This window comes from Mesitornis unicolor, unplaced genomic scaffold, assembly GCF_000695765.1.
Source record: "Mesitornis unicolor isolate BGI_N332 unplaced genomic scaffold, ASM69576v1 scaffold14935, whole genome shotgun sequence".
Taxonomy (NCBI): domain Eukaryota; kingdom Metazoa; phylum Chordata; class Aves; order Mesitornithiformes; family Mesitornithidae; genus Mesitornis; species Mesitornis unicolor.
Window position 1 is genome coordinate 1 of NW_010183567.1, and position 13,804 is coordinate 13,804.

Genomic DNA, 13,804 nt, shown 5'->3' on the forward strand with positions numbered 1-13,804 from the left:
GGGGCCTGCGACCGGGCGCGCGGGGTCCTCGTGTGACCCCCGCGGGCGGGGCGCGGGGCGGGCTGGCGCCCCAAGGTGACTTGCGTGACCTTGGCGGCAGTCACCTGCCGGAAGCGGGCCCGGCCTCTCCGGGCGGGGGGGAGAGGGCGCAGGGCTGCTGGGGCCTCGCCAAAATCTTCCCCCCGTTTGACGGCTGGGGGTTCTCTCGGCATAGTGCGGTTCGCTCAGCCCCCTCCCCCCCTCTGTCCGTGAGGTCTCGGTTCCAAGGAGTTTCAGTATTCATGTACTTGCCTTCTGCTTGCCCTGGTTCATCATGGCTGGCCCTGTGGTGTTCAGCAAGTCCTGAACCCTGAAGAAGGTGGGGAGCGATTTTAAAGCTTTTTCTGGTTCTTGGGGTAGTACCAGACCTTCTGTATCTATCGTTCTTCTTTCATGTACCTTACAAGGTTTAGTCAGTGTTTAAAATCTAGACTTTGAGTTCTTGAGAATTAAGTTTATCCTCGAGTTCTTTGGTCCACCAAAATACACATAAATGATAGTTTTTCTTAGTCTTAAAGTCAGAGTGACCCAGGGGCTTTTGCTTGGAAGTTTGGTGTTACAGCTATTTTATCACTGTTAATAGAGGCTTAATCTCTGTACATAACTACCATCAGGTGTTTGGGCTTAACAGCTCTTCATTTCATAGTATAAGCATAATTAAACCCAGTTGTAGTGCAGACCTGCCAAGGCATACAGTCAAAATACATGTTTTTGTTTGCAGGTACAACATGCAAGTAAGCAAATTGCTGCCGATAAGCAGTACAAGGGTATCATCGATTGTGTTGTGCGTATTCCAAAGGAACAAGGAGTGCTGTCTTTCTGGCGAGGAAACTTGGCAAATGTTATCAGATACTTCCCAACTCAAGCTCTCAACTTTGCCTTCAAGGATAAGTATAAGCAGGTGTTTTTGGGAGGTGTAGACAAGCACACTCAATTCTGGAGGTATTTTGCTGGTAACCTGGCTTCTGGTGGTGCTGCTGGAGCCACTTCCCTCTGCTTTGTCTACCCCTTGGATTTTGCAAGAACCCGTTTGGCTGCTGATGTCGGAAAAGCTGGTGCAGACAGAGAATTCTCTGGCCTAGGGGACTGTCTAGTCAAAATTACCAAGTCTGATGGTCTGCGTGGCCTGTATCAAGGGTTCAATGTCTCTGTCCAAGGCATCATCATCTATAGAGCTGCCTACTTTGGGATCTATGATACAGCAAAAGGTAAAATTTCAGAGGGGATCTGATAAACCTATTTTCAGAATTGTATTGTCTCTTTCTCTGTTCTTGGATGTTACTCTGTGTCTGTAGTATCTGTAGTTTATGTGAGGGTGGAAGTGGGAATCAGGTATCGGTGCCAACATCAGTGACATTGCAGTGTTTGAGGTAAAGCTCCAGCATGTATTGATGGCCACAGGCTACTTTTGAGTATTCCTGGTTTTGTACTTGTCCTTAAAGGTGTTCTTCCTAATGCTGTCAAAGCCTGTTGCTAACCACACCCAATTACAAGTTCTTCCTTGTTCAGTGCATTCCTGTAGTTATTTTAGACCAATTCAAGTGTGCTTACCAGAATTGGATTGAGCAGTGCTTTGACAGAGCACTTGTTTGTAAGCTTGATACTTAAGTGTAGAGGTCATTGATACTAGCTTATAATTTAATGTAATTCAGAGGGACAGTGACTTAATGAAGTGACATTTATTTCTAAACAAAGTAGAAAATTCTTAAAACTCTGCTCATGCCAATCTGAAAAGAATCCTGGTGTTTGATTACTGAGAAGAAAACCCTCTGGGTTTCCTTAATTGCTTCAGCATGTTTGAAGTTTATCGAGCATCTTGCTGCAAGTTCAAAGTGTGGCTTTACAGTGTTTCATAATAGTTCTAGTAAAGCAGCTGTCATGCAGTGAGTGAACTGGAGGAGGGTGCACAAGGTAAGAAAGCTAATTAATTTTTTTTTTTATTGCAGGCATGCTCCCAGATCCCAGAAATACCCATATTGTTATCAGTTGGATGATTGCCCAGACAGTGACTGCTGTGGCTGGAGTAGTCTCCTATCCTTTTGATACCGTGCGGCGTAGAATGATGATGCAGTCAGGACGCAAAGGAGGTAGGCTGTTAATCTGTGTAGTTAAGCAGCATTAACAAGATCGACTTCCTTTTCCTAACAGTCGTCCCTCAGCACTCAGAGTTCCTTGTCCCATAAATGTGATTTAAGTCAAATTACATTGAAGTAATAAGAGGAAATCCAGTAGGACTCATAACTTGTGGTGTTTGTCAAGAATTACGCTGAGGACTTTTCTTTATAGCACATGAAATGGGCAAACAAACTGCCTGTTTGCAATGACAGAATAAATTAAGGCAATTAAGAGACAGTATAACTGCCAGAAAGAGTGCTTAACGCTCTTATGTTTTGACTTAGCTCTTTAGGGAAGCAGATAGGAAGCTTTTCTGTTGCCCAAACTTAAGTATTCTGTCACAGTCTTACAGTGTGGTTAAGTACCTGCAGAAGTGAAACAGAGCAGTTAAAAATTCTTAGATACGATTGTAGGTGTTAAAAATGACTCTCTGCTTTCTTCCTGCAGCTGATATCATGTACTCTGGAACAATTGACTGCTGGCGGAAGATTGCACGGGATGAGGGTGGAAAGGCTTTCTTCAAGGGTGCATGGTCCAATGTTCTCAGAGGCATGGGGGGTGCTTTTGTGCTTGTGCTGTATGATGAATTCAAGAAAGTCATTTAAACAGCCTAACTAGAATTGGAAATCAAGTTGAGCAGATCATGTAGAATAACTACCATTATGGACCATTGACCTTCAAGAAATTCCTGTGAGTCTTATTTATCGGAGCCAGATGATATCTGTAGATGGGACTAGAAACTGGCATAGAGGACTGATCCATTTGTCCATAACATGCATGAAGACACTGAATCTGGCAGTTCAGTGTCGTGATTTCCCCCCCCCCCCCCCCCCAGCAGTGTGGAATCTGTGATGTTGGTTCTGGGTCCAATGTGACTGGGTCCAGTTTTGGCAGAAAAAATTGTTTGCCTGTGGATCAGTCCCTGGTTTCAAGTCCTATCTTACATAGGACCATAAAATTGTATTTGAAAGTACTTGCTAACAAATCATGTTCTTTTCCACTTGTCCTGAAGCACTATGTACCATTTTGCACAGCTGAACATCTAGCTATTTTGTTTTTAAATTGGGGCATTCTGCTGTAAAACAATAAACTTACTTACTCTGTCTGTATTGAAATTATTACATAAAAGCTTTGGGAAAACCTCTTCTGTTTGAAAACTTGTTTCAGATAATGGTTCCTCTGATACCCTTGCACCTGCAGTCTGTAACAGCACAAGCTTGATTTAAAACAAAAAAAATAATTGTGAAAACTTTATGGGGAGGGGGGGAAGCATGGATTATACTAATAGAAACCACTCCCATTCTTTGTGCCTGACAGTGTATGATGGGCTGCTGCAAGTGGCTTTTTGCATGATTCTTAGGAATTTGTTTGCAAGTTTTCATCTGATTTGCAATGTGTTGTAGTGCTAGGAGAACCCAGAGTCCCAAGGACAGTCAAAAAGTAATATTCTTGCCCTTGGTAAAATGGCTTAAAATTAATTATGTTAATTAAAAAAAAATAGGAACATGTAATTCATGCAAAAACCCAGGGACCTAGTAAATGCCTTCAACTTCTGAGTAACCTGTGTATTGTATCGTTGCTGCTATTTGGAAATGCTGATTGTGCTGTTCAAGATACTGTTTGGCCTGATTTGTAGCAGAAGTCAGTACTTCAGTGGAAGGTGAATTTAATCTGAAATGAGGCTCATTCTAAGAGGTTAAGCTGATGGCATGTGTGAGAGGGAATATATGTGCTTCTGTGTAGCTGTAAAATTTAGATCAAGGTAGGTCAGCCTTCAGTATGAACTGATTGATGTCTAGTTCTGAGGATTGTCAGAAGACCAAAATCAGATTGAATAATTTCTCTTACTGCTATTTAAAATAGTGTAATGCCTATGTGCCGTTCTTCATATGTATATAATCTTACTTTTGTACTTTGTAATCCGCAAAGATGCGGTCGGGGACCAGTAAAGGCAAACAAGGTGTTCATCTTCCAATCATGTTTTAAGAACTCCCGATATCTTGAGAAGGAAACAGTGTCATTTTCTGAGTCATTGAAGGCTGGCTGAGCTGTCTCGAGGTCTTCTGTGTGCCTTCTGAGGTTGCTGATCGAGAAGTATTTAACTACTTGGCTTTGGCTGATTATTACCTTCCTCTCAAACATAATTCACCATTTTCCTTTCACTGTTGCAGAAGCACTGCTTTCAATATCCGTAAATGTAAGTACATTACACAACTACTTTGTATACAGACTTAACAGCTCATTTTATGTACCTACTGTATCCTGTCAAGTAAATGGGAGCTCTGTCATGGTGCAAACAGGTCAGTTGCTGTTGACCTGGCCAATCAGCCTGCGTTTTCAGTTGTAATTATGTTGATTTGGGAGGGCAGAAGGAATTTTTACCTATATAAATATATTGCTTAGGTTTGTTTTCTGCATCAGTGGCTTGAAAGGTATAGAATATCTCCCATAACCTCACTGAGTATATGGTGGCCCAAGCTTTGTGAGGAAGAACCAAACATGATGAGTAGCCCCTGAAAAGGTGAGATACTTCACCCCAGCTCCCCTGTTGAACTAGGTTTTAACCAGAAGAAATAGGAAAAGAAGTGATTGCAAGTTTGGGTGGTTTGGTTGGTTGGTTGTTTTTTTTATAAGTGGAACTGCAATTTGCCTATGCTGTGCTTTCAGCATGTACTACTTGGTGTTCATTTTTATAGTAACGGCTTCCCTTAGTCATGCAGCAGCAATTTTCAGTGTGTGATTGCGCAGTGTGGGAACATGAGGCAGACAATAAATGAGACTTTTAAAACAAGCATTTGTTTTCTGCCTTATTAAAGCACTTGGTGGAATGTACTTGTTTGAAAAAATTTTTAATGTGAAAATATCTTAAATTTCTAAAAGAAAATACTGGCATCTAAAGTCTATATGAATTTAAAAAGGCATTGGAAATGGGGTTTGCACACTTTGAAGGGAACAAATAAAAAGCATTGGTGTGAGAAAATTACTTCTTAAAATCCAGTTATTAAATCTTCATACAGTTTTTATTACAATTTTCACAACTGTTAGAGTGGATTTCTTTTAAGACTTAAATACTGTCCAAGCTCATATTAAGAGGTTCACATTTGCGTTGGAAGTACTGAGCTCATGAAATGGCTGACTGGCAGCCCAGCATTAATAGCAACTTTGGCAAGTGTCATTTCCCAGTTGTTTTGCGTAAAGTTTATTTCATGTACTGTCAGAGTTTGGTGTTGCTGGTTGCAAGGTTGAAGGGCAATTTGAATAGCTAGTTTCACCTTCAGAAAATACTCTGGGCACATGAAAATGATAAGCTGGGAAAACTTGAATACTGTGGTATTGTTGAGCAGCCCTATGGTCCTATAGGAAATCAGTTTTATTGAGAGGAAGCATCATGGTAACAAAGACAGGGAAACAAAGTTTCTTCTGTGTTGTGGGGGAGAAGCTTTGTCTCACATTGAGAAGAAAATCTTAGCAAGGTTTAAGCAAGTCTTCATGGCAGGCTTTGCAGAAAGTTTAGCTGCCAGGCATTGTGTTTTTGAACAAAGGGAAAAGAACAAGTTTTACTTGTGTTCTCAGATTTTTTTTTCCCTGTTTCCTTTTAGGTAGATGTTTATGGACCAAATAGGTTTGTATAGGTGGTGATTTTAATTTCTAGTCTGCTTTGAAATACTCTTCAGTTATCAGGAGGATCCATGATTTTCATTCATGCCAGGGAATCCCAAGTGTGTCACTTTTCTGGAAAGTTAGGTCAACTCTTCAACCAGTTACTTCTTCGATACAGCTTTTTTGGGGTAGATTTACATACTCTGTCTAAAGAGAAGGAAAATTGTGTAACTTGCAGTAAACTAGAGAGTCACTTGATAATCGGATAGCATTTCTAAACATTAGGTTTACAGGTGCCCAAGGTACCTCATCTGGCTATTTTAGTACGTAAGAAATGCTTGCAATGCAGGAAAAAACAATTGTAAAGACAGTTAATGATTGACTTTTAACATATGTGGTCAGTGCCAGCTATGTCAGCTGAAGGAAAAAGAATTAAAGTCTACTTAATTGCTGGACAACCTTAACTGAGATAATAGAATAAATTTATTCAGTGTGTATTGCCTTGGTTTTCCATATGCAGTCATTATCTAGACTTGCAGAGAAAATATTTTGGTTGCTATCATTTGGTTTTATGTTGGTTAACCTGGAGTTCTATGAGAACAAATGTTGCTGTATAAGGTCTTAGTACTGATACGGGGTTCGGGGCTTAAAGTACTGACAGGAGGTAAATCTGATTTTTAAAAATGTAGTAGGGGATAGTACTGGAAAAAGAAGTGTGGGAAGGGAACAGAAGCTTGCTGTCATATTGAAGATTTGTTACAGAACATCAAACCAGGATGTCTTAGTGGGGAATTTTGTCTAGGAAATGTGTGGGATTGGTAAGAGCTGCAGGGCTCCATGGTCATGGGAGTTTTATGCTGCTCAGCCATGCACTGAGAAAAGCAGTGCATCTGCACACAGAGTGTGTCCTGCAAATTCTTGGAATGTATTTAGTTCAGGAAAAAAAAGTACAAAAAAAGTATAAAATTATAATTCTGAGTGAGGGTACAGATAGAATTAGGGGTGAGAATGACCAAAGGTGAAGGAAGATGAGTAAAGTAAAAGAGATTAGAGGAATTTGTTTAGCCTGGAGAAGAGAAGATTGAAAGGAGATCATATTAAGGTTTGGTACTAGGTCCAGCCCTGATCAATATATTCATCAATGACCTGGACGATGGGACAGTGTACCCTCAGCAAATTTGCTGATGACACAAAGCTGGGAGGAGTGGCTGACACTCCAGAAGGCTGTGCTGCCATTCAGTGTGACCTGGACAGGCTGGAGAGTTGGGCAGTTGGGAAAGTGTAGGGTGCTGCATCTGGGGAAAAACAACTTTGTATATCAGTACAGGATTGGGGCTGTCCTGCTGGAGAGCAGCTCAGGGGAAAAGGACCTAGGGGTGTTGGTGGACAGCAGGATGACCATGAGCCAGCAATGTGACCTTGTGGCCAAGAAGGCCAATGGCATCCTGGGGTGTGTCAGAAGGGGTGTGATTAGCAGGTCGAGAGAGGTTCTCCTTCCCCTCTACTCTGTCCTGTTGAGACCACATCTGGAATATTGTGTCCAGTTCTGGGCTCCCCAGTTCAAGATGGACAATGAACTACTGGAGAGAGTCCAGGATAGAGCCACAAAGATGATGAGGGGACTGAAGCATCCCCCTTATGAGGAAAGACTGAGAGAGCTGGGTCTGTTTAGCCTGGAGAGGAGGAGATTAAGGAGGGATCTCATTCATGCTTATAAATATCTAAAGGGCAGTGTCAGGAGGATGGGACCAGTCTTGTGGTTGTGCTCAGTGAGAGAACAGGGAGCAATGGTCATAACCTAGAACACAGGAGGTTTAACTTAAACATGAGGAAAAACCTCTTTACTATGAGAGTGATAGAGCACTGGAACAGGCTGCCCAGAGAGGTTGTGGAGTCTCTGGAGACATTCAAAACCTGCCTGGGTACATTTCTGTGTGATCTTTAGGTGATCCTGCTGTAGCAAAGAGGGTTGGATTAGATGATCTTCAGAGGTCCCTTCCAACTCCTACCATTCTGTGATTCTGTGAACGCAAAGGTGTCTGATGCACTGAGTGGCTGGTGGGATCTTACAAGTAGGAAATAGGAAAACTAGCAGTTCTCTCACATGAGTATTAAGGATACAACTGCAAACTCGGAAAGGTTAGGATTGTAAGTCATGAGGTTTTTCAGGGATCCAAGGAAAAGTTGTATTGTGAAACAGGACAAATAATGATAAAGGTTTTTGAGTAAGTAGGGACAAAATGAGGAAACGCAAGTTTTAAAAAGGTGTGATTAGTAGAGGACATTACAAGTTTCAAAAGAGCTCATAAATACATCAGTGCCAGGAAGAGATAGTCCTGATGTTTCATGAGAGGGAGAGCTCTCCTGACATAACGTCTTTGTGCTTTATTATCCACCTTGAAAAATTACAGCATTCAAATCAGTGTTAAAGATACCTGAGTTCAGAGAGCAGAGGCAAAATAAAACCTAGGCTTTAAGATTAGGTTAAAATAGCCAAAGAAGACTTTAGAGACTGTTTAGACACATCAGAGACTTGCAAATTAATTGTCTTCATAGTGTCTGTTGGCAGGTAGGAGGCAACCCAAGCTGCAGGCTTCGCTTGAACTCTGACAGTTACTGCTGACAAATTGCTGCCTGCGTGGAAGTGCCCGTGCCACCGTTTACAAAACCACATCCACAAAGGCTTCTGCATTGGAGTGATTTGACTAAATCTGGTAGTGTATGCACAGGAATTTGGAAGCCCCTCAAGCTTAGTAAAAGTGAGCAATCCAGAGGCTTTGCAATTTTTGAAGGACTGCTTGCTACTTTCCTAGCAATTACTGTTTAATAATTTGACGGATTATGGGCTGTTGCTCTGTGGTTTTAGCCCTGGCAGCCTGTTAACGAAGTGGCATCAGGTATTTCTGACATAACGTGTACGAGGAAGCTCATCCAAGTTACATCGCTACCTGTGTTCTATTAAAGTCAAAGATGGTAGGACCAAAGTCAAATAAGTTAGGACAGCGTGCTGGTGTATAGTTATCAAAACTAAGAAGTTTTAGTGGTAATAGCTTTGAGGATTCTTTGTAAAGGATTGATGGAAAATTTCTGTGAAGACTTTTGAAGGTCTCTTTGAAAAGGGTGGTATTGCCCATTGAAACATTGTAGGCAATAAACAAATATTTATATTTATGTTTATGTTAATATTTATATTTTTGTTTATATTTTTAAATATTTAATTTCTTTATTTATATTGATTTATTGACTTGAAGTACACCTTTGTTTTAGCCAGCTGATACAAAGCATTCCCTCACTGCACAAACCACTCTTCAAATAGGCAAATTGTAAGAGAAACATGAGTGGTTTGAAGCCTGGTTGTCATGATGTGAAGAAAAAACGAAGGATTTAGGCGCTGTTGACAGTGTGTAGGTGGGTAAGATGCTGTAAACAGGAAAGGCGTAAGGACAAGAAATAATGGATTTTAAGTGAAGTAAAGCAGGCTATTAAAAAAGTGTTCTAAAAGTAAGGATAATTAAACATTACAATAGACTGCACAGGGATGCTAGAGGATATCAGTCAAACACAATTTGCACAAAATATCAAAATTGTTGTAACTAATCCTATGCTGAAGCAAAGAGGAAGACTGGTTAAGCTGTTGAAACTTTCCAGCCCTGCTTTTCATGATTCAGTGGAACAGCATTTTTTCCATGCTTATAGTTAGACTTATGAAATATATGTTCACTTTGTATTACATTCACTGATATTTGAAAATGCTAATGTCAAATGCTTTCTCACTGAAGTTATTGTCAAAGTATGAACAGCAACCTAGCAAAACTGGTACATGCAGAAATTCCTGGTCTTTGTAAAAATGGCAACTCTTGTCTTAAAATATGGCTGCAAACATGTATGATAATCACACATGTATGAGTCTCAGCACTGACATAGAGCATCTCTAGTTTCAAAACAGCTTACTTTGCATGGGAGCAATTAGTTTCTAATGGACTAAATTTAATGCTTATCTTTATATGGCAATTATTGAATAGATAAGAAAGCATACCTGTGTATCTTCATCAGTAGATGCATTAAATTTGTCTCTTGGTTGTGGAATAGTAGAAAATATGCTTTTGAAATCGCAATACCTTTGGGTAGAAAATGAGATTGTGAAGAAATGAAAAATACTGGTAATATAATTTACACAAACATTTTATGTAGTACCTTAAGGACATTTTTTACTTTCAGGATTGAATAGCTATTGCTCTGCAAATCTCTAAGTGAGAAGGAAAATAAATTTTGAGTATAGAGTGGTGGGTAACTATTGTAACACTTATAATTTGGGTAACCAACATTTTATGTTGAGAATCACAGTAAATAGTTTGCTAAACAATGACTTTTGATAAATCATATTACATAACTTTCCTCCACCACTGAGATGTTTCATCAAAATAATGACATTTTCATTTGTCCTGATTCCCTCTTGTCTGGTTCTGTATCAACCCAATGACTTTATCTGCCATCCACAACAATACTTCATGACATTGATAATCAGATCCTTTAACTTTGTAGGTAGGAGATAGGAGGAATGTGTTTCATAGAAATAATACTGTATTGATAGTTTATACATCAATAAGGTTGATTTACCTTCGAAAAAGACAATATTGGAGCAGCATCACTGAGATCGTTCCAAGTGCTGTCAGAAATGAAATCACAAACATAGAGTAATCTTTCCCTTGACCTGAAACATCCAAGAGAGAGAAATATCTTAGCATGCCAAAAAGCAACCTTTGTGACTCATTAATGAATGCAAATTTCATCCAATTTATAAATAATCTGACGGACTTCAACTTGACATCCTACAGAACCTTGACAGTAAGTTCAGGTACACTTGACGCATTTTAAACTATTTCAAATATTTAAATGTAGAGAATTAAAAAAAAAAAGGATCCAGAAAAGGAGGAGAAGTAGAGTCACAGATTGAGTAACAGTGCAAAAGAAGTGCAGCTGTAAAACAAGAGTGTTGAGGAAAGGGTGAAAAGGAAGATGCAGAAGGAAGTGGACGGCATTCATGGCAAAAACTTAAAGAACTGAAAGGCAGCCTCAGCACTCCAGACCAAAGATGCAACTGGGTCTGTCTCAGCCTGTTCCTGTAGCCCTGGCATCTATGAAGCTGCTGTCTTCAGAGTCACAATTACTCAAAGGCTCGTTAGCAGCCTCCGTTGCCATAATACTGGAGCATCTCCTCCACATTAATAATTTCACAGAATTATTGAGGCTGGAAAAGAGCTCTGAGATCAAGTCCAGCTTATGACCTAACACTACCACATCAGCTAGACCATGGCACTAAGTGCCACATCCAGCCTTTCCAGGTGACTCCACCACCTCCCTGGGCAGTCCATTCCAATGCCTGATCACCCTCTTCTTGAGAAAGTGCTTTCTAATATCCAGCCTAAACCTCCCCTGGTGCAGCTTCAGGCTATGCCCTCTCATCTTGTCACTAGTTGCCTGGGAGAAGAGCCCGACCCCCACCTGACTACAGCCTCTGCTCAGGTCCCCCCTAAGTCCCCTCTTCTCCAGGCTAAACAACCCCAGCTCCCTTAGCCTCTCATTATAAGACTTTCCCTCTAGTCACTTCACCAGCCTCGTTGCTCTCCTTTTGACCTGCTGCAACACCTCAATATCCTTCTTGAAGTGAGGGGCCCAGAACTGTACACAGTACTTGAGGTGAGGCTTCACCAGTGCTGAGTACAAAGGGAAGGGAGAATTACGTCCCTGCTCCTGCTGGCCACACTATTCTGATACAGGCCAGGATGCCATTGGCCTTCCGGGCCACCTGGGCACACTGCTGGCTCATGTTCAATCAATTGTCAACCAGTACTCCCAGCTCCCTCTCTGCTGGGCTGCTCTCCAGCCACTTGTCCCTCAGTCTGTAGCGCTGCATGGGTTTATTGTGGCCAAAGTGTAGGACCCTGCACTTGGTCTTGTTAAACTTCATACTGTTGGCCTCTGCCCATTCACCCAGCCTGTCCAGGCCCCTCTACAGCCTCTTCCTACCCTCCAGCAGATTGACACTTCCCACCAGTTCGGTGTCATCTGCAAATTTACTAAGGGTAGACTCAATCCCCTCATCTAGGTCATCAATAAAGATGCTAAATAGAACTTTCCACCTGGTTTCCTTCATGTCATTGGGTAGGAATTAAGATTTTATTTATATCTTTGAGTGTAAGGGAGAAAGGGAGGCAAACATAGTAACAATGAACAAAAAAATATTTACAGTAAATAAAACAATATTTCACAGGCTTACCAAACTCAATGGGTTCACTCCATTCCCCCCAGTTTGAGCTTACACGACAGTTTTTCCCACGTGCTCTGATTTTCAGAATGTATTTTTTTTTCTCATTGTAATTTTGGAATTCATATCTGTTAATCCTTACCTAAAATCAAAGCAATCAGACTATGCATTTCACTGCATAAGCAAATGTTAATACGATTTAGGTTTTAATTTCCTGATACAATTTCTATAAAAAACAAATTTGTATGATTTTGTAGGTATGTAGTATATAAATGTTCTTCTTACCAAATTATCTAAAACTCCCCTGGCACAACTTGAGGCCATTACTTCTTTGTTATACTTTAAGGACACTTTTTTCATGTCCTTGTTTATGGATCCTAAAAAAACCCAGAAGGATGGAAAACTGATACTAGAGAAACACCCTGTAAATTCACCTTGCACCCTTTACAGGGATTAATTGTGCAAAGAATATTCCCTGGATGCCGCCTGTCTTTGCCAAACAGACTTAATGTTTTTGATACAATCCTATAAGAGATATGTATCATCTGGCCTCATGATAGTTCATATGAAGTCTAGAATTTGCCAAGCCTAAGGGTGTCAGGGGAGGACTGAGACTGTGTGTCAACTGCCGCAGGTTTTGAAGATCTCAGCATTCCTTTTGTGTAGCTGTCCTGAACTGCAGTGATATTTTCCCATCAACAGGTATGAGAAAGAAAATGTTTCCAACTTGTATTAAGCAAAAGATCACATCTGTCTTAATCAAAATCTATTTGTGGAATAAATGGAAAGCACAAAGCTTTGTGAAATGCATGGAAAATTCTGCCTTGTGTAAGCTATCTCATCCAAAAGGGATCTACTAAGTTGACACATAAAGATACCACAGGAACATATTTTCTTGCGTTCTCATTGCTATATTGATACAAAAAACCTACAGTTTTAGAAGTAACTATATAATGGTATTTATATGTTAAGTGGGGAAAATCACAATTTTCTATAGGATAAGAATACTTACACTTACAGGAGGATCATTTTTCTCTTCTTTGGGCTCATCCTGAAAACCAAAGACAAATCTTCATTTTTATTATTTTCATTTCCTGTCAAATAATCAAATATTTTTTCCTCTTCTTTTTTTTCTCATTTTCTTGCTTGTAAAGATCGTAAGTAACTTTAAACTGAAAAATCAGTTGGATATTTTGCTCCAGTAATGTTCCAAAATATAGCACTTTTTTCAGAGTTTTAGCTTCCAATATTTCATTTTAGAAAAGGAAGGAAATATTAAATTATCAGTGGTTGTGAGAAGCTGTATTTGCCTCTAAGGGCATATATGCACTGTGCCTTCTCATCCAGCGGAAGTCTATCCAAGTTACCCAAGCAGTCAAACCATCTTCCAAACACAGCAGACCTGGAAGCTGTGATTTCACAATAGTTTGATAACATGGGGCAGAAAATTGATGTGAACAGCAAATTTACCCTCCTTCCAGTTAAAGTCATCCATACTCAGGAGCTTTCCCCAAAGTACTGTGAAGAGCTACTTAGACATCCCATGCAATCCAGATGAAATTAATAGACTAAAACATTGACCTGGATGGAAAAGACTTGGAAAGAATCTGAAAATTTTGAAAGACAGATTCAAAAATGAGTGAACAAAATCAACAGCAGTGATTTTATCCAAGATCCCAGAAGACTTGAGGTCCTGGAAACATCTACCACATGTAATGTCAGGAGGATAGCTGGCATTATGAAAAACTCTGAAAGATTATTCAATATATTCATCAATGACTTGGA

At 40.3% G+C, this 13,804-nt stretch overlaps 1 protein-coding gene across 1 annotated transcript; it reads left to right on the forward strand.

Annotated features, from left to right (window-relative positions):
- Positions 1–712: 712 nt before the first annotated feature.
- LOC104535384 (ADP/ATP translocase 3-like) lies at positions 713–3,272 on the forward strand (the record flags this gene model as incomplete). Its single annotated transcript, XM_010184188.1, has 3 exons — positions 713–1,247; positions 1,986–2,126; positions 2,602–3,272. Coding segments are annotated over 3 exons (834 nt in total), but the record flags the coding sequence as incomplete, so codon positions are not given.
- Positions 3,273–13,804: the final 10,532 nt, after the last annotated feature.